This window comes from Ambystoma mexicanum, chromosome 6p (genome assembly GCF_040938575.1).
Source record: "Ambystoma mexicanum isolate Mex_15411 chromosome 6p, UKY_AmexF1_1, whole genome shotgun sequence".
NCBI classification, from domain to species: Eukaryota; Metazoa; Chordata; class Amphibia; order Caudata; family Ambystomatidae; genus Ambystoma; species Ambystoma mexicanum.
The window spans coordinates 144974855-144998477 of NC_090935.1; the positions used below are offsets into that span (position 1 = coordinate 144974855).

Consider the following 23623-nt stretch of genomic DNA (forward strand, 5'->3'; position numbering starts at 1 on the left):
TGACAAATTACTGATTTTTGGAACGGGTTCCTGAAATTGGACTTGGAAATCAATAGCGTAGTGGTCCGACCAGATTCATGGGGAGGTACGGCCCATGCGTACCGTTGGTATCCTTAAAGCCACCCAATCCAATATATTCTTGTCTGTGGTGGGTTCCTTATTACAGACGTGGAATTTCATGTTTTTCAGATAGGATTCCAACTCTAACATCTTTGTCCACCTTATTGCCTTGCCAGCGATTTAAGTCACTGAGAGCATGGAGCAGTTTGGCCTGAGGGAACTGATCCGGATTTGGGAGATTTCTTCATTGAAACCAGGCATTTCCACAGGGGGGTGGGTACATTAGATTAAAGTTGGTGTAGCAGTGCCAAGTTGCACAATAACGCAAGTTTATTTAAAGCGCTGACCTACTCTTCTACTGGTTCCTCCATCCGGTAGTAAAAATAGTACTTGTTAACGATTAGTCTTGGGGTAATAATACAAATTCAACTGCTTAATCGCAGCTTAATTGTTCCTTCCATCACCTTTTCCTGCGGGAGGTAACCCTCTATTTTTGGTGACCTCCTGGTCTTCCTCTTTAATTTCGTACAGTCTACATAGTTAACACAATATTTTTTCATTTTGGTCCATGAAATGGGGTGGTGCTCTTGGAGTCGCGAGGAAAGGTCTGGGACAGTGAATAGTTATATTTAGCATTTCCTCTTTAGCCAAGCAATAGTTTGCTCTATCTTCATTTTACCTAATCCACTTACCAGATCTTTTCTATGTGTTTGCCAGCACCAATCTTGTCCACGATACTCCTACGTGCTTCTCTTGTATTGTACAAGGTGCTTTACTCTCAATCACCTTGCATATAACTTTTTGTAAATCTAGCTTGAACCAGTATACCCAGCATGCTACTGGGTGCTTTTCTCTGACGTTGCATGCTTGGCTTGCCTCTCAGGTGCTTTACTCTAATACTTCATCTCAGTTACCCTTTCTGTCTCATGCTGACCGTTTTGCCCCAGTGGCAGCTCTTCTGAAATGTGCACAGAGTTGATCCCCTTTCCGTTCAGTGCATCGTAGTACCGACTTCCCCTTGGCTGTTGCTTCCACACGTTAGCCGATTTTCACTTGAATGTGGACTGTTTCTTCTTTGTTGCCGAATCCAGCAACAGTGGGTGGAAAGTGTTGTAACCGGTGCCCACTTGTCGGTTCGAAATTGCTTGCGCTGGGCTCTATTTAGCTGATGCGACTAGCCTAGGATAGCCTAGTTGGCTTGAAACCAACTGCTACCAGGAGCCATTTTGACTCCACATGCCAACTGGTACCTTACAAACCTACATATGTGACATTAGTTTTGAGCATTTGAGAATGTTAATAAACAACTGGGAATAGTTTAAACATAATGGATCATACATACGTAATGTGCAAAAATCTACCATTTTCATTTCCTATAGACATTAGATTTGCAGTGTGCTGTGTACAGGCGGCTTCTGGTTCCGTAGCAGTAGCTCCTGCCTGCTGGGTGATGCCGGATACCCAGGAGCTAACTCCTGCTCATTGCATCTTACATTTCTACCTGCACGTGTAATGATTACGCTGGTTGTTGTCATGTAAGTTATAGGTTTTATTTTCTCTAATCCGTCAACCATGCTTCCAGCTTCCTTCTAACCTCCAAATGCTCTCTCGAATCTCCACGGGTACCACGCTCACTGTTATCCTTAGAGATTCCACAACACAATTCTACCATACAACATACCACAGACTATGAACTAGAAGTACAATAGTCACTGTGGTACGTAACTTTTACAATTCTTCAGAGGTGCACCTATGTAATTGTGCTCTTGAATTTGGTATAGGGTCTTGTGCCATAGTTTATGGTGTTGAAAGGATTGCCTTTCAGAGAGGCAAAGGAAGGAGTATGATAGAACATTCAGTAGTGGTAGGGAGAAGTAAAGACTGGTAGATAGTTGGGATGAGGGTGAGGAATGGATATGATGCACAGGAAGGCATGAGAAGGAAAATGTAGAGGAGCAATGGGTACTATTGGACTGAATTTGTCATTTGGCTCCACTATATTCTATAAGGCGCAGCACCAAGAGGTAAGATGGCCGGAGAGGAGATAGCTGGTGGGTATGTCTGGAAAGTACTCATTTCATGGTGGTCCTGGGGAATGTTGAAGCCATGTTGACCACTTTACTGTCTCCTTCTCTTGTTAGATTGCTTCCTCTTTGCCGGTTCGGACGCCAGCCCTCCGACTCCGGCGAGCGACTCGTTCGATTGCCACGCTACCGCTGGCTATGCGATTTATCATGACCCCGCCCCTCCGGGTCATCCAGGTTCTTTGGGGTTTTATGTACGTCATCCCAAACAAGAGGTGTGTTGTTCAGGCACAATTCAGCATTACCTGAAGTCAGAGGATGAAGTAGTCCCTATTTGGCGAATCCAAAACAGGGTTAAGTCTTTCTGATTCCCATGTAGGCCGAGTACCTGTTCTGGACAGCGATTTCCTTACCGGAATGGGAGTCCTTGTCCCCAAGAGGGGAGACCATCCCAGTGAGGTTCCGCTTATCCAGGCCTCTATGGAGGAACTTGCTGAGCAAGCTCACCTCCCTAGCCTCAAAGTGGGAGGCTGCCTTATGGGGGGGATGGAGGACAAATAGCCTATGCCCAAGAACACGCAGCCTGCAAAGCCTCTCTTTATCAAGACAGGAGTGTACTGCTCATGTAATAATTGTAAGGCCTTGATCATTGGGTTAGGTGTTCTTTCTAACCTGCTTGCTGTGTCCTTCCCCTGCGTCTAATTCTCTCCTTCTTCCCTATTCGCCATCCCCATTCTTTCTTACTTTCTTCTAAAATATCTTGTATACATTTGGCAAGTTATAAAACACCAAAAGTAAGTAAATAACTTCTTCTGGGCATATCTGAGCAAATCATTGCTTATCCACTTAGCTAGGCTAGATAGGAATGTGTTACTATGCTTATCCTACTGTCAGACTACGGCACTTAGCAACTATTTTATGCAAATGTACTTGAAGCGCTAGCAAGCAGGTTGAAGTGCTTTTTATGAGAATGTGGTGTTCTTGTTTGATTATTAAGTGAGTGATTAATCTGGAGATAACCTTTGGAAAACTATCACATCTTCACACTTCTTGCGCTGGGCTTTGCCAATCTAGACAGCATGTATGCTTGAAAACGTTATTACTTGCATTTGGCCACAACTAAATTGAAAATAATTTCCCATAAGATGCCTCTTGTAATGTGCTATATGTCTGCATTGGATGCTGAAGTGAGTGAGAATTTTGAGTGTCAGAAGACGATTGACTGAGCACTGTTTGCAGAGTGCTCAGGTTTCCTATGGCCATGCCTGAGAAGACCATTGTCCTATTTTTCCCTTTGGATTCTGGGATTTGCAGCTATTCTTTCCCATTTGAAATTTAGGAAAACTACAAGTCAGAGAATTCCAAACAAAGACAGGACTGGATGACCGTACGCATGGCCATGGGAAATTGGAGAGCTATGTGGATGCCTGGTGGGTTTTGTCTCTAGTTTAAAAGCACTCCTACACTTAACTTGGAGCTTTCCTATTTACTTGTGGCTCGAAATTGCTTCTGGGGTCATTAAACACTTGGAGGAGTTGTTTAAAGAATCCATGCTGTGTGAGTAGGTGTCTGGTCAAATGGTCGAAAATAAAAGATCGAATGACCATTTGATCGAAGTAAAATGGTATTGTATCTCTTAAGCTTTTGGTTGCCTATAACACATTTTGAATGTCCTAGTTCACTTGGTTGTTGTAGTTTGGTATCCCTCATGGTTTTGCATTTGTAGATGTGTTGCTAACGCTGGAGCAGGTATTGTTAATTAGTGTATTGAACGCTCCCTGCAATGGTGTGATGAATGTGTTTGTGTCTGAGAAGTATGGTTATTAGGTCTCTAAGCTGGACTACTGCAACAGCCTCTTTCTAAACCTGCCTGCTTCTACTCTCCACCCTCTGCAACTCAATGAGAACAGGACTGCGAGACTTGTCCTTGGCCTCAAGCCCAAGGATCGTATCTCTCCGGCACTGCAATCTCTGCACTGGCTCTCAGTGGCTGCGAGGATTAAGATAAAGACCCACTGCATTGTCCACAAGGTGGCCTGGGGCCTCAATACTGCCAACTCTCTCTTCGGAAATATCTTTCTACTCAAGCTAGTCGTTCCTCCGCCTCCAACTACCTCAGGGTCAGTCACTTCTCCAAGCAACGAGTTGCTGGTACATCTTTTTCTTCAACTAGAACTATTATGGAAAACTAACCCATCACCTGAAAACAAATCCAATCTTAAAAACATCTCCGCGCTATACAAAAGTGAGATAATTTGCACCAAAAAAGATGCCTATAACGCCAGGATTGACCAGGCAGGTTCCTCCACCAAAGAATTATTTAAAATTCTAAAGGAGCTAGAAAACCCCAATCCCCCTCCAGACAACTGCTCAAAAGATAAACCCTGGTGCACCAGCATCCAGAAGCCCCTCAACAATAAAAGCACATGACTCCAGACCAAAATCGAGAACAAACGTCAACAACTCCACAGCAACAAAACCGCCAACCCTAGCTTAAGCCCACCAACACCCAACAAAGCCAATATAGGCTTCACCTTTAAGAAAGTGACCATCCGAGAAGTCCAAAAGATCATCACTTCCCTAAAACCCTCTAATTGCAAAGGCGACAGCTGCCCTGCCCAAATAATAAAAGACGCTGCCAGAGACCTCTCCCCCTTTATCACTAAGTTAATTAACCTCTCATTTGCCAACAATTCTGTCCCCAACAACCTAAAACAATCCTGGGTGCTCCCTCTCCTAAAAAAACAATCCCTGGACCCAGCCATACCAACGGATTATAGACCCATTACTACTGTCCCTTTTCTGTTAAAAATCTTGGACAGAGTCGCCTACATCCAGATTCAGGAGTACCTGGAATCTAACCAACTGCTAGGTATTCGCCAATCTGGCTTCAGACCTCAACACAGAACTGAAACTGCTCTGGTTGACCTCAAAAGCCAGATTGACGAAATCAAAGACCAAGGAAATGTAGCCATCCTACTTCTCTTAGACCTCTCAGCGGCCTTAGATTTAGTCGACCACGAAATCTTATGCAACCACCTCTCCATCGCAGCCCACTTCTCCGCCTCTGCCTCCGCATGGGTACAATCCTTCTTGGCAAATAGAACCATGCGGGTCTTCTCCACAACAGCTGCTGCTGACCCTATCCCCATCACCTGCGGAGTCCCACAAGGCTCCTGTGTCTCCCCCACCTTGTATAATATATTTACGAAGCCCCTATTTGACAAATTGGATCGTCTGGGTGTCACCTACACCAACTATGCAGATGACACCCAGATTCTCCTCACCATCTCAGGCAACTACAATGCGGACGTCACCCGGATCCACGAAATCTTCTCCATCATTCAGGCATGTATGGCCACCCACGGCCTCTGCCTGAATGATGAGAATACGGAGCTTCTGCTGGTCGGCTCTCCTAACAACCTGTCTAAACTCAGTTCCAGCTACAAGATCATCATAGACTGTAACACCATCCCTATCGCTAAAAGTCTGAAAACCTTAGGTTTCCACCTTGATGCCAACACCAACCTCGCCAAACAAATCAACTGAAACGCCTCGGCCACTGCCTATACGGGTAAGCTAATCGGGGTTAGCAGACCCTTCCTATCCCCCGACAGCTGCCTCACTCTGGCCAGAGCACTCCTTCAATCCAAACTAGACTATTGCAACAGCCTGTACCTAGGAGCCAACCAATCTGTAACTAACAAACTCCAGGTTCTCCAGAACAATGCTCTACGCGCAGCAACATCCCAAGGCGCGAGCACATTTCCACAACCAGAAAAGCGTGCAAATGGCTCTCCATACAGCAAAAAATTGACCTCAAAACTATCTGCCTCACCTACAAGGCCTTAAACAACCTAGCCCCACCGTGCCTCTCCAACAAATTCACTCTAAAATCCACATCCAGAACCACTAGATCATCCAACTCCTTATGCCTGCTAGTGCCCAGATGTGCCTTAAAAAGAGCAGGAGGTGTGAGTTTCACTGTACTAGCCTCCCAACTCTGGAACACCATACCACTCAAAATTACAACCACTGAGTCCTTCCCGATCTTTAGGAAACTTGTTATTGGCTGGTTACTGAACAAAGAGTGGCATCCACCATCATCCCGAATGTACATTTTTTTGTAAATTTATGTACTTGTAAATGTAAATGCATATCTTTTGCCTGTAACCGTGCCCTAAGCGCCCTTCTACCCACGGGTCCGGAGCGCTCTACAAATAAACCAAACAAACAAAAGCTGGTGCCTCCCTCTGGAACAGCCTCCCTGCCTCTCTGAAACTTGAGGAGAACCAACTCCGGTTCCGGAAGCACCTCAAGACTTTCCTCTTTGCTTCTGCCTTCCCTCTTCCTCTCCCCTGCTGAATTCCTGGCTGAAACTGAAACTGCACTGGTCACCTGGCTACCCTCTGATCTCGGCCCCAGGTCCCTTCCCTGCCAGTTGCACACCTGCACTTTGCCCTCCCCCCTCCCTCCCCTAGCAACCCTTGCACTTGGGTCTGTATATGTAACCCTACAGTCCCCCTACCTGCACTTTGGACACCTGCTGTCTGCACTTACCCTTCAACTTGCCACAAGCTGGCCGTACTTCTTTTATTGTTTGATCCCATGTACTGCACTGCCCCCTCCCCTGTCCCCTGCATTTGCACAATCTCAATTTCACCTGGCCTAGTAAGATCGTTGTCTGTCTTCCCTTTGTTCCCCCTCCCTTGCCTCATCGCAGCGCCCTTGAAACACTTGTGTATAGGCGCGTCATAAATGCTATCATTTATCATATCATATTGTGTGTTAGGGAAAATTCTCCAGAAGGGCTAATTTCCCTTACCTACTGAGTCCCTCAGCAGCTTTGCTGGATTTCTAGGATTTATTTTTTTCATCTGGTAAGAGTTAGCCTTTCTTTCCCACTCTTGCATGTGTTTTTCTGTGTGTTTTACTTTTGTGTTCATAGACTGCGGAGCCTCACCTACTCCATAGGCATCATCTTTTTACTGTGTGTCAAACAGCACCTTTAGTGCAGTGACACAGGGTTGTCTTTTTCAGACTTCCCACTCTAAGCTCCATATTCTGGGACTGACTACTGTCTCCCAGAACATGTAAAGTTGCCATTGACTTTATTAGTCTTTTTAAATTCACAGACCCAGTACAGTCCATCTTACATAGAGCACTGGAAAGGGTTAATAGTTATCCTTTTTGTCTGTCTCTCATGGAACCTTATTTCGTTCCCCTTTCTTTAAGACTTTGCTGGTGGCAGTGGCATCTACCATATTTTTCCTACCGCGGTCTATGTAAATAGCCTTGGTACTGTTTTAGGCTATCTTGATAGCCTCGAACTTAAATCCGCTGGACCCCATTTACTTTTATTTGGTTCCGGCTGGGTTTATTCGCCATTTCTTTTTGTAAAGGTCTTTCTCATGTTTTACTCTGCACGCCAAACCAGGTTTGCATCCTTTGTTCGCCGTCCTTTGGCGGGCTTCTGCACAGAAGCCCTCCTTAGGTGCCTAAAAGTCTGGGGGGGGACAGGATGTGAGGGAGGGGTTTTAGGCCCTCTGCCCAGTTTATAAAGCCAAGTCAGCGACATTGAAGCCTCTGGCTGAGTTGCCTGTGAGAAGGTTTACTCCTCTACCTAACAAAGATTTCTTTTAAGTCCCTCACCTCCATCTTTGAGGCGGAGGAACAGTCTGAGGGTGAAGCTCCTTATGGGCTCCAGTTTGGGACTCCTAATGCACCACAGTGCCTCATCTTGGAGGAGAGTAGGCTGCAGGATCTTTGTGATTCCTTGCACGATGCCAGTGGTATTGACACTTCTCCCGAGCTGGAGTTTGGTAGACCTCACCCGGGTGAGCATGCTGACTCCTCTTGCCGATGCCTTACGTTGATCAGGATGATCTTAAGGACATTTTGGATCAGAGTCCTCCTACAGATCCCATATTGCTATTTCATGTGGCTCTGCTGAACAGGGTGGCTAAAAATTGGAAAACCCCAGAGACTAATCCGGTGGTGAACAAGTCTCTGACGAGTAAATACTGCCCATCCAGTAGTGGCCCCGGCTATCTGTCATCTCAACCCACTCCCGACAGTCTGGTGGTTCAGGCAGCCACGGCTACCTTGAAACAGGCTGCGTACACTACCATCCCCTTGGATAGGGACGATAAGCGTGTGGATGGATGGGCGCGCAACGTATTTTCAGCATTGAGTATGGCGTTGAAGGCGGCCATCTCCTCTTGTGCCTCGGCAAGATTTTCGCACAAACTGCGGGGTTGCATATCGATGGCGGCTGACCATATTCCCGAAGGGGAAGAAAGGGAGGGATTCCTCGCTGTTAATGATGGCAAGGCAGCCATGTGTGAATCCCTTCAGTCTGGGTTGGATGTTGCAGACAGTGTCAGCAGGTCCATGGCTACGAGCAACGTTCTATGTAGATTTGCGTGGTTGCGGGAGTCTGGTTTCGCTCCGGATGTGCAGGCTCGACTTCTCAAAATGCCATTTTACGGGTCTCACCTTTTTGGCAGCAAGGCTGACGAGAGCCTTGAGAAGCTGCAGACCTCTATTCGCCAAGTCTTTGGGCGCAGCTTTTCAACTGCCTCAGCCTTTTCGTGCTAGTGGACAGCAATGGAGGGGTAGCTCCTTTTCATTACTCATTTGGAAAGACGAGAGGAAGGGCCAGTCAAAGAAACCAACGCAAGTTTCCTCGTGGTGGACGAGGTAGAGGTGCCAAAGCTGCTCAAGCAGCAGCCTCTTTGCCATCAGAATATGATACCGCTGCTTCAAAACTGCTCGGAGTCCTTCAGTCACGGCTCACCGGTGTCTCAGCATCTGGAAGAATGGCGAGCCATTACTTCGGATGCTTGGGCTCTGGACACAATAGACCATGGGTACTGCCTTCCTTTTCTACAGAAGCCTTGTGACAATCCACCGGGAGTACACTCTTTGAGGGTTCCGGATCCGCTCCTTGTGCAGGAAATATTAAACCTGCTAGAGAAAGGCGCTATAGAACCAGTGCTTGTAGAGTAGAGGAACAAGGGTTGGTACTCCCTTTATTTTTTTTATTCCCAAGGAGGACGGCGGACTGAGACCCATCTTGGACTTGAGATACTTGGACAAGTTCCTCATGAAGGACAAATTCAAGATGGTCACTCTTTTTCAGATCCTTCAGGCCCTCCAACTTCAGGATTGGTTGGTGTCATTGGACCTTCAGGATGCTTATTTTCATGTGCCGATCCATCACAGGCACAGGAAATACCTGAGGTTCGCCATTGGCGGCTCACACTTTCAGTTTCGAATCCTGCTATTCGGGTTGGCCTCCGCCCTGAGGGTATTCACCAAGCTGATGATGGTAGTGGCAGCACATCTCGGGAGAGGGTGGGATTCACGTCTACCCCTACCTGGACGATGGGCTGATCAGGGCACGTTCTCCCAAACAAGCCTTGGATCATCTCAACTTTACCTGTCACTCCCTTCACAGACTGGGCTTCTCCCTCAATTTCAGGAAGTCTCATATGACACCTTCCCAACAGCTCCAGTACATCAGGGCTGTCTTAGACATGTCTTTGGGGAAGTGCTTGCCACACAAGGTGAGGGCTCAGAACATTCTCCAGATGGTAGCCAAGTTTCAGACTGCCCAGTCTTCTGGCCTTCGAATTCTTGAGGTTGCTTGGCCTCATGGCATCCTGCATTTTTCTGTTGCCAGAGGCTGTCTGAGAATGAGGTTCTGTAACTGGTGCTCAGGACTCCATGGTCCCAATTCTCAGGTAAAATGTCGGATCACCTTCAGTTTCCGGTCAAGGTCTCAAAGGATCTTCTGTGGTGGGCCTGCGAGGACAACCTCATGAAGGGAGAACCTTTTTGGTATCCATGGCCGGAGGTAACTGTTGTGACGGATGCTTCCATCACAGTGTGGGGAGCTCACGCCAACAAACTGACAATCCGCGATCGTTGGTCTTCAGAGTCCAGGCTTCACATCAATCTTTTGGAGCTGAGAGCAATCGGGCTAGCCCTGAAGGCTTTCCTGCTGTCTGTACGGGGGAAGAATGTCCTGATAATGACAGACAACACGGTGGCCATGCATTACCTCAAGAGAGGGGGTGTAGGGTCACTACCACTGTACAGAGAGGCGATGCAGCTCTGGTTCTGGGCAATTCAAGAAGGAATCTCCCTAGCGGCCGTTAATCTGGCTGGAGAGGAGAACACAGTGGCGAACGCTCTGAGCAGACTGAGCGCAGTCTCCCACGAAGTCCTTCAAGACGTCTTCGCCCTTTGGAGAACCCCGCAAGTGGATCTGTTTGCGACCGATGCCAACTGGCAGTGCGAGCAGTATTGCTCAAGGGAATTTCCTCCGAGGAGCCTCAGGGAGACGCGTTCGTGGTGGATTGGTAATTCCTGCTACTGTACGCACTCCCTCCATTCCCCGTCATTCCTCAAGTTCTCAGGAGGTTAGGACGGTTCGGGTCCCGCTTGATCCTAGTTGCTCCAGATTGGGCCAGGAGATCGTGGTACCCATACCTTCTGGACATGTCTATCTGTCCTTGGATTCGTCTTCCCCAAAGAGAGGATTTTCTCTCGCAAGAGGAAAGCCGGGTTCTCCTTCCAGAGGTCAAGACTCTCAATCTTCACACTTGGTTTCTGAAAGGTTGAGCTACAAGGATTGGGACCTCCCAGATGATGTAATGGAGGTGTTGCTTTTGGCCAGGAGGCCCGCAACAAAGTCTCTGTACCGTTAGAATGTTTGCGACAGGTGCAAAGAAAAGAATGTTGATCTTTTTTCAGTGTTCGACTCCGGATGTTCTACCATTTTTGCTTTCTTTAGCCCACAAGTGGCTTCAGGTGGGGACCATTAAAGTTTACCTAGCTGCGCTTTCTATCTTTAAGCGATCAACCGAGGATTGCTATTTTAAGATCACTTGGTTACTCAATTTCTAAAGGGGCTCACAAATGTGTTCCTGCCTTCGCCATTTCAGGTTCCGATGTGGGACCTTAATGTGTTCTTAAAGTTTCTGATGGGTGCTCCATTTGAGCCATTGCACTCATGTGCATTGAAGTTGTTGACCTTTAAAACCATTATGTTGGTTGCGCATACATCTGTGCGCAGAGTGAGAAAGTTGCAGGCACTTTCCTGAAAACCACTCTTTACTGTATCCCACAAGGATAGGGTTGTCTTGAAAGTAAGACCCTCCTTTCTGCCTAAGGTAGTTTTGGACTTTAATTTGAGTCAGAAAATTGGGCTGCCTGCCTTCTATCCTCCTCCGCATCCTAATGAGGAGGAGGATAGAAGCAAAGGCTTCTTTGATCCAGTTGAAAGAACGTTATCAGGGGTAAGTAACTTGTTCTTCTTTCCGAAAAGGTGCAAAATGTAAACCCAGTGGTTTTTTTAAAGCCCTGTGACCTGGCTGTTTTTTTCTGGTCCTTCTATTTTGTATTTCACTTTAGGAAGGGGCATTTTTTGATGTTGTTTTCCTATGTGAGCTTTGACTCTGGCTCACAAAGACTGTGAACAAATTCAGTTGGGCTGGGTGTGTGTCTGCCTGACACTAGAGTCCTTATCTTTTGTGTGTGCCAGCATAACAGCAGGGAGTCTGGCCGGTCTGATTGTAAGACAGCAAAATGTAAGTTGCATATCATATGAACTCCCTGAAGGCCTCCATATACCATGTCCTGTCTTGCGTGTCACATTTGACCAGTACCATATTCAAAAGTGACTATAGTATTAACTTTCCGCTTTTGCAGTGTACTTAAACGGGGGGGAAAGTGGCACTTGAATTTGGTATTGAGGTCCTTCATGAGGAAAAGCTTTTAACCATATGACATCCCTAGTCTCCTGACTGCCTTCCGAGTTGTGTTCACCTCTGCCAGGAGTAGGCCTTGTCCTGTAAGGAGCCCTCCTGAGTCTTGTATTTCAAACTGGCTCTGAGAATAGTACATCCTTATTCTTTAAAGTTATGTCTGATTTTCATTTCGATGAGGAGACTTATTTAGCTGTCTTTTAGTCTCTACCTCAAGGTTTTCCTGCTGAGAAAGCTTTCCACAATGTGGATGTAGCCAAATCTTTGAAGTACTACTTGGAGAAAATTAGATTATTGTTTAAGTCTCCGGTGGGGTTTCACCTGGACTCAAGGTAGAAAAGGGCAGCATTGCCAGATGGACTGTCATGCATTGCTAAAGCATACACCCTAATTTGTCTTCCTGTTCCAGAGAGATTCCATGCACATTCTACCAGATCTAAGACTGCATCAGAGTTTTCCTTAAGCATGTGCCGGTCCCTGAAATGTGTCGGCAGCCACTTGAACTACATCCCAGGTGTGTTGCTAGCGATATTCTCTGAATGGTTCTTCCTGGCAGGATTCTTCTTTCACCAACTGAGTTTTGAATGCTCTCTTACCCTGAAAACCTGACACATGCCGTCTCCTTCAGATATTGTTTAGCTGTATAATTTGTTTCCAAGTTGTGAAAGAAGGGGAGCCTAATGAGCGTAAGATGAATATAACAAATACCTTCAAGGGGATTCAGGTACTCTTAACAATGGTTCTCCGTCCTTTACAGCTCTTGCCCAGCCATCTCTCGACTATATGCCACTGCTTTTTTTCATGCTTGCCATAAAAACTGGCAGTTGAGACGTGGGCCACGTTTAGTAAGTGTAGGATGGATACCAGGGTACATAAGAGGCTTCATGTACCGGGATTCCTTATTCAAAGTTCTTATGCTCCTTTAGTGCATCATGTGTAAAGCAGTTTTCCAGCCCAGCCTTCTTCAGGAGCAAGCCTTCCTCCATCGTTGTGCATATGGACGAGCCACGGCTATAAGAGTACCTGAATCCCCATGAAGATAATGTTTTGTATTTTGTTCATCTTTGGTTTGGAATTGGACTGTAGGAGTTGCTTCAGATTTGACCAGTAGCTAATTGGACCCTGTGGATGTGGAGTAGCACAAACAAGTACCTGAGATTCAGAAAGGGATCTCTTCGAAACATACAAGTCTGGAAAACCATTGGGGGTCACATGCTATGGAAACAGTTGAATTGCTTTTGTCATAGTTGTCAAATCCCCCCGCCTCCCCTTCCAAAGCAGCAGTGCTCGTTTCTCTATTGTTAAAGATGGTGACTAATGTCAACTTATAAACCACAAACGTGAATGTTTGCTATTATGCAGTTTCTACAACCAATAGAAAGGGAAGGTGCCATGTTTAATTATTTGAGTAAGTAACAATAAAATGTAATATTTTGCTGGTAGAATGTTAAGCCAATGTGCAATTTCAAAATTGAGCATTCCTAAACATTTAATAGAAAAACTAGCAGCGTTTCCTTAACTATCCCTACAGACTTTACTCCTCTCCAAACAGTTTGTTCAATGGGATGAGATGCTAACGCAGATGGAGGCGGCACAGCAAGTGAAGCAAACTCTAGACTGACTGCCACTTCTAAGTAGATCCGCCTAAATTTGGAAAATAGGCGAAAATGTCATATGCAAATAGTAACTATAACATTCATCTTAATTTACAGCCATCCTTACAGCCATCAGCATATGGCACGTAGAAAGGTTCTGTACTTGAGGATTGCTGAGATTGGATTTGAACATGCATACTTTGAGCTCATGTATCTTCGTCCATATACAGACGTGCTTCCTCAATTCTCCTCTGCTCATCGAGAGACAACGTTTGATTGTGGATTCTGCCGCAAGCTGCTTTAGGTTTACCAATGCACACAATTCGGCCAAATATTTAGCCTTGTGCCCCAACCTGGCATTGGGCATGCAACTTCATTTTCGTTTAAATGTTCTATTGAATTCAAATGTTTGTTTTTATATTTATTTGTTAAGGAAGTTGTACATCATTTTCGTGTTAACCAACATGCCCTGAAGAAATGCTTCTAATGGAATATGTATCATAATTAAAATATTTAAATATACTACATTGAAAATGTATTTTATTTTCAAATAACTAATACCAGAAACATAACTGTGAAGAAAATTTCTGTTTGGTCTCAATACTTTTGTGAACATGTTCTAAGTAACTTGATCCATCACGTTTTTGCAAAACCTTCAAGAAAGACCATTAAATATAACGCTGTTTTTAGGCTTTCATTGGTGCTATCTCATGAATACTATGTGTTCTCTCTGAATTCCTTCTACTACCGATTGTGCTAGACACCAGTGGATAGCAATCCGTTTCCAACATTGTGACAAAGGAATGTGATGAGTGAGGATCGACACCAAAGTAAGCCAGGTGATTAAAAAAAAAGAATACATCCGCCCTTTATACAAACTAAAACCCTTTGTTCCAAATTTTACACTCGACGAGGAGAAGCTGTACTTGTCCTTTTATAACTGGAAAACAGTTTTGTAAGTCACAATTTCATTGATTTAATCCTGGTCATTCTTGGGCATAACTGAGACCATTTATTTTTGTCAAACTTTCTTGATGAGCTATGGCTTTTATTTTTGGATCTCTGTTGCCTAGCAATATGCAATGCCCACTATATCTTTTATCGCTTCATCTAACTTCTGTTAATGTAAGGATGGCTTGTTGCAGCTAACTGTAGCCCACACTTGTCTAATCCCTACTCTTCCCCAACCCAAAACAAAGTAGAGTAGGTTGGCCATCTGCTCACGACCCTAGAAGGCTTTGTGGATGGGTATATTCAGACAATCAAGCCATGCATTCAGGCTCTTGTATTTTCCGTAGCAGGTACTCTCTCGTCGACATAGACAAATCCATTTTAGTTTTTCTTTTAGTTTCTTGACAGATGTGGTCTTTTCTTCACACAAGTCCCTAGATGTAGCATTTAAGGTATGCCTCATATAAATAACACCCCACACTCCGCCGCAAACCCTTAATTAAGCCACATTGCCTGGGTCTTGGGCTTAATGTAGACTTAATCTGTTCCTCCAATTGTTTACATGCCAGTAGTACTGCACTGATGGGTGCTATTATTGTAAAGTATTTAACCATCTAGTTCTTGTATAACGTCTCGGCCAAGAAAGGTCTACGATTACATGAGTGAAGTCTCCAATTTGAATAGACCTACCTAATTATGATTCAGAAGAATCGGTAATAATTTTAAAAAATGTACTTTGTCACACACAAAAGACAACCACCGACATTCTAAGATAAGGAAAGCAAATTCTGATGTTCAAAGTCTCCAAAGAAAACTTGTTTGATCTGAAATCCTAGACTGGCAAGCAATTGCTACAGAATTCAGTGAATGAGACCATTCTCCGAAACATCATGTATTGCTATAATATGGAACTCAAAGGCTATTATGAAATATATGGAGAGCTTGTTGCAGGCTAACAACAAACACAAATTGTGTTTTAGATCTTTAAGCTGATCCTTATGTTGCCATCACATTACCCTTTGTTCCTATGGCCCAGGATGATTATCACTGTTCATCAAAACTCTTTTTCACTTCACATACTAAACACCAATATTTTCCTGATAAAGGCACAGCATCAATGTACTGAGGACTAGAAGTCCAACAATCCCATTGAGGGCTGGCTGTTCACGCACTTGTTGCTTACATAAATTTGCCTTTCAATGGATTGCTTTTCTCCCACAGATTCCTCATCTGATGAATATCCTCATTCAGCTCTGCCGTTCAGCAACGTTTTGCCGGGCGGCGTAGTGGTCTTCGTCTAGGCCGGCTTGCTTGGTACTTGATCGTCGGCTCCGGATGTGACGTCAGGCATCGTATAAAATACCAGGTCACTGGTCACCAGGTCGGATGAACAGGGTGGAACGGATGAACAGGGTGGAACGGATGAACAGGGTGGAACGGATGAACAGGGTGGAACATGTGGACGGAAAGGGTGGGGCATGTGGACGGAAAGGGTGGGGCATGTGGACGGAAAGGGTGAGGCATGTGGACGGAAAGGGTGAGGCATGTGGACGGAACGGGTGATGTGTGTGGATACAACGGGCGAACTGATGTAGAATGGGTGAATTGGGTGGAACAGGTCAAATGGATCAAATAGGCAGATGAACGGGTGATGTGTTCAGAACCAGTGAAGTGGGTGCAACCAGCTAAGTAAATGAACATGTGAAGACGTATGTGGATGGATGATGCATGAAGAAAGGATAACTTGGCTAGAACGAATGAAGGTGCAGTGCATAAATTGGTTGGAGTACATTAAACGGTTGAAGTACTTGGGCCGGGTTGCATGGAACGGACTGGAATGCATGGAATGGATTGGAGCGCATGGAACGGATTGGAGCGCATAGAATGGCGTGACCTACACGCAATGGTTTGGAGAGCATAGAACGTTTAAAAGAGCATTGAAAGTAACGGTTTGGAGTGCCTGAAACTGTCGGAATACGTGGAACACTGATTACTTGGAACAGACGGAATACACAGAACTGTTGGAGTAGGCTTGACCTCAAGCACCTAAATAATCCACCATATTCTCATCTCCACGCTTACTCTCTTCTTTACATCACCACTCAAATAGAACACAGCGATATTATGACACCATTCGGTATAGCTGTTCTCATACCATCATTTGCCACATACTCCCCATCACTCTAACTAAACACTGCTGGTTACACACCCTCCAGCCTAGGCGTTTCTCCTCAGGCCTAACGCAGCCAAAATCGGTCTGGATAATAACCTGCCAGAATGAACACATACTCCTAATCCCTCAACCTCCAGACCTACCGCTAAGAAACAGCTGTCACACGAATGCCACACCAGCTGCACACACATCCGGTGCTCACACGCACCTTTTGACTCTATTCTCTCTACTGACCTGAACTTCAGTTCCCGAGGGCGTTCAACCTACCAGCGCCTTGAGACCATACCAATGGTACACAAGGCGCTATATAAATGCAAAGTAACATAACATAACTACATCCCATGCTTCAGTTCCTTTTTTCCATGCGGTTGCACGCTGCATCAGGAACACGACTTCCAAGTCTTAACTCAACGTTTTGGACAAATAACTGTGTATTTTCTTTGAAACCTCGACGTCTACTAATCGGAATTCAGGCTTCAAAAGATCCAAAATGTTGATGACTGACCCCCAAGACATTTGTTATTGGGTCTTGGGTGCGAGTTGCGACACAGTCTTGTGCGTTGTGCATGAAAATGCAGTTGAAATCCCTTTGCGTGAGAGCTGCAAACTCTTTGCGCCGACTGCCCTCTAAATAGCTGCTGTGGTCACTCGTCCGGTCTTCCGAGGCCAAGATGGAAGAGCCCACCCCCGAATAAGCCTCGCTGAAAAACTAATAAGCGGTCACACTCTCAAAGCCATTCTTCCTCGTCTTCGCCATGAAAGAAGCAGCGTCACCGCCATCAACACATCGTCTGAAAGAGGTAAGCCCTCGACTGCGCTGACCACTTGGGAAGAGTGGGAATGTTTCAAGACTGAACTGCTTGAAATGTTTAAAAATCAAGCTAGTGGTGGTGTGGTTCTTCCGCCACCTACCCCGCACCAACCAGAAAGCTTTGGCAGCAAAGGTGGCACTCGGTGCTCCCAACATTACGCTAGCCATACCATCAATGCCTTCTGGCTCGGCCCCGACAGAGACACGAAAAATGCCTTTGGCAGCAAAGCCTTGCTTAGTGGTGAAAGCCGTCCCATCGGCACAGACAACCGTCCCATCGGCAGCCATTCCGTCGGCATACGCAGGGAAACCCTTAGTGCCGACTGTTGGCGATGGTTCCTTTTTACCACTGTCAAGGCTGGGATTCTTCGACTCCATGAGCTCTCCGTCCTGCTTCTCTTCAGCAGGGGCGCTGTAGATGGAGCTAGTTGCTTCACTGGTCCGTATACGTGATGGCCAAGACCGGCTGTGTTTGTAACAATGATTGTCTGTATGCTTTTGCAATGTCTTTCCCAATGATTCTTGTCCGTAATTCTTGTATTTCCTTTTCCCAATGGGTGTGAAGATGGTCACGCTGCGTCGCAGTGTTGGAAGCAAGTCCACACAGTGCCAGAAGGGGAATTGAGAGCGGCTCCACTAGAAGGCAAGTAGGGTTTCAAGGTGGTACGCAAGGCTTGGGTATTGCGCGGCCAAGCATTCAATGTTTATGCAGTTTCTAACCTTGTGCGTTCCTTTTCTCTTGCAGGGATAGCCTGGCGTTGGATGATTGAGAGTGACGATCCGAGAACCTGTCAGCGGCTGATAGATGGCATATCCATGAGGATGCTGGACGAGAGGAAAACTCGTGCGGAGGTGTGCTCGGACAGATGAGGATGAGACGAGCTGCAGGCGATGGATTTGCAGAGACAGGTAAGATGCGCGCTGTAGATGCTGAGATGAAGATAGCTGTGTTTCGTGCGATGGTGTGGCTGATTCAGGTAATATGTGCGTCGCATAGGTAGAGTTGAAGTAGCTGCGCTGTGAGCGACTGTATAGCTGGATTCAGGTAAGATGCGCGCTGAAGATGATGTCCAGGACCTGATGAGAAGTGTGCTGAACTGGTAAGAGCTTCTGATGCGGTAAGCGTTATGCTAAACACAGCAGACTAAACGCGAAGCCTCTACATGCTGGGGGGCTGGCTTAAATAGCCTGGCCCCAGCCACTACCCTTTAGCTCCGCCTTGTGACCCCACCTCACCACTCCCATAGACTTCTGCAAGTGCCTTCAATGCTTTCCAATGGCCACTACCCGGCCTGGGTGCACTTGCTTTGGACACTTTCTTGTGAGCCTGGCGCCAAAGGTGCCAGGACAGGGTCCATTTGAACCCTTAAGAGGATGAAAGTGATGGCCCTTGGTTAGTGGCCATGACAGGTACCGACTGCGACGATGGAACAATTTGTTGGCTCAAGCCCATTGATTACAAGATGCCAGTGGCTGGGATACGTCTCCAGACCTTGAGCTCCAACAGGCTCAGCCCTACACGGATACTAATGTGAAATTTAGGATCTTCGTTGATAGGGTGGTATACACCCTTGGTTTAAAATATTCTGCTGTACCCCTTCAGGAGAACGAGCTCACAGACATTCTGGACGAAGGTCCTGCAGTTGAGCATAATAAGCCATTTAACTCGGCTATAGCAGACCCCTTAGCCTCCATCCTTGCCCAATCTCCCATGTAAACTCCAATTTCATGGGGAAGTATAGGCTGGCAAGAGGAGACCCTTCTTTCCTTGCACCCTTCTCCACAATTACCACCAGACCTGCAGCATCCACATCCAATCTAATACCGGATAGGGAAAGAAAAAGGTTGGATGCAATGGCCAAGAAGCTTTTTACTTCTGGCAGCAAAGCCACCAATATAGCCTGTGGATTTGCAAAATACTCCTTTGGCTTGTGAAAATCTGTGGGTGAAGGGGAAATGCAGGATGGATTTTTACAGCTGGTGGGGGGATGGGAAGGAGGTAGCCAAGCAGTCGTTGCAGACACGCCTGACCTGGCAGACTGCGTTGGCCGTTCGATGGGGTCAGCAGTAGGTATGAGGAGACAGGCCTACCTAAAAACCTCTGGCTTCACCCCAAATGTTCAGAACTGGTTACTGGACATGCACTTTGAGAGAGATTTGCTTTTTGGCCAAAAAGCTGATGACTTTGGAGAAATGTAGAGTCCAAAATTGCTGCTAAATTGCTGGGCCTAGCTGTGCAGCCGGCAAAGCCTGCCTTCAGTTTTGCCTCACGAGGCAGAGGCAACAGATGGTATGTTCCGTATGGCAAAAGGCGCAGCTCCCGCAGGACAGGCAGAGGCGTTTCTCGTGTTGCGGAAGGGGCAGAGGGGCTTCTAGAGGCCAGCAGGCAGCAGCGGGGGCAGCTCTGCCCTCTAAACCACTTTGATTTCTCATCCCACGACTTAACGGTTGGTGGACGGTTGGCAGGACATTGGCCCCAGTGGTTGGAGATTACCTCCAATGCCTGGGCCCTGCAGTTGATTTGGTGGGGTTGTTGTCTGTCCTTTTTAAGAAAACCACCAGACAGACCCCCCCCCCCCCCACTGCCTCAAATCCAACCAGGACAGGAGCTCCAGGAAGAACTGAGAGCCCTGTTGTGAAAGGGTATTGTGGAAGAGATACCTCCCGAACAGAGGGGGATTGGGCTGGTATTTCCGGTGCCCAAGAAAGGTGGATGCCTCAGTCCCGTTCTGGACCTCATAGCTCTGAACCAAGTTCCTGAGGAAAGATAAATTCAGGATGGTGACACTGGGAAAAATTCTACGCGTTCCTGAACTTCAGGACTGGCTGGTGTCAATAAACCTGCAGGAGGCTTATTTGCATGAGCTAATACAAGCACAGGAAGTTCTTAAGGTTCCTCATGGGGGACGAGCACTATCAGCTCCAATGGTCTTCACCAAGCATATGGCGGTAGTCACAGCGTACCTCAGGCGATCCAGGGTACATGCATTTCCTTACCTGGGTGACTTGCTTATCTGAGGGAAGTCAGCGGGGCAAGTCTTCCTGCCTACTACTGCACAGGCTGGGCTTGAATTCTCATGTGATGCCAGCTCCAACTCAGCTTGAATTGGAGCTTGAATTCTCATGGGTACCCCAGCTCCAATTCAGATCTAAGTGATATTACTGCGGCTTCATTTCCAGCGACGTAAATGTTTGCATGGGAAATGCACGAACACAAAATGTTCGTACATTTCCGATGCAAAAATGCAGGGGTTTCCCCCACAACGCTCGCTCACTATACTGTGTAGACTGGTGGGACAACCACAGCAACCTTACGGCAGGGGAACCCTTGCCCGTGTGGTCACGGGTGCGTCTCTGAAGGTTTGGGATGCTCACGGCGAGGAATTGCAGGTGAATGGTGAGCGGTGTTTGGTCAACTACGGAAGCCAGATGGCATATCAACAGGCATCGAGCTAGCCCTGAGGGCTTTCACTCAGTCTCTCAAGGGGAAGCATGGCCTGATGCTGACCGTCAAACAGTGGTCATGCACTTCCTGAACAAGCAAGGCGGCGTGCTCTCCATTCCCCTCGGCAGAGAGGCGATGCAGCTGCGGTTCTGGTCGCTGTAGAACCGGATCTCAGGACTTGGCACTTCATCTGGCGGGGTCGGAGAATGTCTTGGCGGATGCTCTGAGCAGGCAGAGCATGGTCTCACACGAGTGGGAAATGTGCCAGGAAGTGCTAGAAGAGGTCTTCTCTCTCCTGGGTACCTCAGCGGTGGATCAGTTTGCCACAGAGTCCAACAGGAAGTGCAGACAGTTTTGCTTGAGGGAATTCCCAGCGAAACACGCACTGGGGGAGGCATTTCTGGTGGATTGGACCTTCCCTCTCCACTACGCCTTTCCCCCGATTCCCGTCATTCCATGGGTTCTCAGGAGGTTGAGGAGATTTCGAGCGACCATGATCTTGATTGCCCAGGACTGGGCGAGGAGAATGTGGTACCGATCTCTTGGATTTGTCCGCCTCACAAGTTGCTTCGGCCTCAGCATCGCCTAACCCAGTTGAAAGGTTGGGTTCGAGGGGATTGGGTTCTCCGACGTATTCCATATCTATGACAGGTAATGTCCACAGCTGTGCTGCTTCGGGAAAATCTTTGGCGTCTGCGTCCATGACATCGATGCGCCGTCCCCGAGGACCTCCTCCGACGGCCGACGTCACCCGATGTGATAAGTAGGACGCACGATGCCCATAGCCTCAGTTCCGTTTTTTCCACGAACGTGTTCGCTTCGTGAATCTCGGTACGCCTCGACTCAGAGTTTGCTGTTTTCAATTCTCGGTTCGTTGAACCTGTTCGGTTTGTTGTGCAAACCTGTTCGTGGCGATGTCTTCTTAACCTTCAACCCCACGTCCGGGCTTCAAGAAATGCGAGGACTGTGGGTCCAAGATGTCGGACATGGACTCGCACGACGCCTGCCTTGGGGAGGCCCACGATACGGACGACTGTGTCGACTGCCAGTCGCTCATGGCAAAGGCCTTGCGGGAACGCAAGAAGAAGCGGTCGGTAGGCCGGGTGTCTAAGCCCCGGAAGTCGAGGTCGGCGGGGCTTTCGACGGATGACTCGAGGGGTCTTGCCACTCCTCCGCCTCTTCGAGGCATTCCCGGAAGCGCTGGCATAGGTCACCTTCCCCGTCCTCTTCTGAGGACTCCGCCCATCGGCGGGTCGCTTATCCCTCCATGCAAGCGACACCGGAGGAATGGGCTTCCTTCGGGAAGCAGATGCTAGCGATTCTTGAATCACAGGGCACCGGTCCGTCCGCGCCTCCAAGTGGGGTCGGTCGGCACCGGTCGAGAGACACCGCTCGTACGCCTTCGGGCTCGGGTGGTCGGCAGAGGTCCCGCTCGGACAAGGGTAGCCGTTCTCGCCATGCCCGTTCCAGGTCCCGGTCCTCAACGCGCTCAAGACCGCGTGATCCTGTGCCGTCTTCGAAGAAGATGTTGGCGCCGAGGTCGTCAACAATTTCTCTCGAGGCTCCGCCTCTGAGGGGGTCGTCGGCGCCTAGGTTGTCGAGAGACCTGCTCGGAGCTCCGGCTTCGAGGCCTGTGTCGACGCCGCCGATGCTGGCGGTGCTGCAGTTGACGTCGACGCCGATTTGCTCGACGCCTTTTCTGTCGACGCCGACTCGTTCGGCGCCCTCGGTGCCTTTCGAGGCGGTGGTGTCGGAGAGGCCCCATGGCACGGGGTTTGCCCCTAGAAAGGCTCTGGCTAAGGTCAGGCACTGCTTTGGTCCCCAGAAGTCTTCCTCTCCCCGCCTGGAGTACATTTCAGAGGGTGATGAAGGCTCTGATGGCGGCTTGGTTCCGGTTCCCGATGACCTTATCTCGGGCCATAGCCAGTTTGATGACCTGCGGCAGTCGCTGCATGATGCCAGTGGACTGGACACCTCTCCAGAGGTGGAGTTTTGTAGGCCGGAGCCTGGCACTCATGCCGGTTCTTCATATCGGCACCTTATGTCTCGGGTCACTGAGTACTTGGGTTGGTCAGCTCCCCCAGGGGAGTTCGTTCAGGATGATCTCACGGACATCCTTGATCTCGGTCCCCCCACTGACCCGGTTTTGCCTTTTCTTATGGCTCTGCAGAGAAGGGTGGCGGCGGCTTGGACTGCTCCGGAGAGTCTCCCGGCAGTGGGCAAGTCTTTGTCGTGAAAATTCCGTCCAGCCAGTGGCGACCCCTGCTACTTGTCTAGGCACCCCACTCCGGAGAGTTTGGTGGTGCAGGCAGCTACGGCCCCGGCAAATCAGGCGTCGTATCCTACCATCCCTCCGGATAGGGACAACAAACGTTTTGACGGCTGGGCGAAGAAAGTGTTTTCTTCGGGGTTGTATGGCGCTTCAGGCGGCCAACTCCATATGTGCCTTGTCTCGTTTCACACACACTCTGTGGAACTGTGTTGCATTAGCGGCTGAACATATTCCCGAATGGGACGAATGGGATGGTTTCCTTGCTATGGTTCAGGATGGCAAGGATGCCATGTGTGAGGCTGTTCAGTCGGGTTTGGACTTGGCTGATTGTGTCAGCCGGTCCATAGCGGCGAGCACCGTAATGCGCCGGTTTGCGTGGTTGCGGAAGTCTGGGTTCGCTCCTGATGTGCAGTCCCGGCTCCTCAACATGCCCTTTGACGGTGAACACCTTTTTGGCAGCAAGGCTGACGAGAGCCTTGAGAGGTTGCAGACCTCCAAAGCTGCAGCGAAGTCGTT

At 47.8% G+C, this 23623-nt stretch overlaps 1 protein-coding gene across 1 annotated transcript in view; it reads left to right on the top strand.

Annotated features, from left to right (window-relative positions):
* DCTN3 (dynactin subunit 3) overlaps positions 1-13977 on the top strand; it is a 181174-nt gene extending 167197 nt beyond the window's left edge. The window contains exon 7 of the mRNA XM_069626830.1: positions 13392-13977. Within this exon, the coding sequence (XP_069482931.1) occupies positions 13392-13481 (90 nt within the window). The 3' untranslated portion in view covers positions 13482-13977. The remainder of the gene's footprint in view (positions 1-13391) is intronic.
* The last annotated feature ends 9646 nt before the right edge of the window (positions 13978-23623 follow it).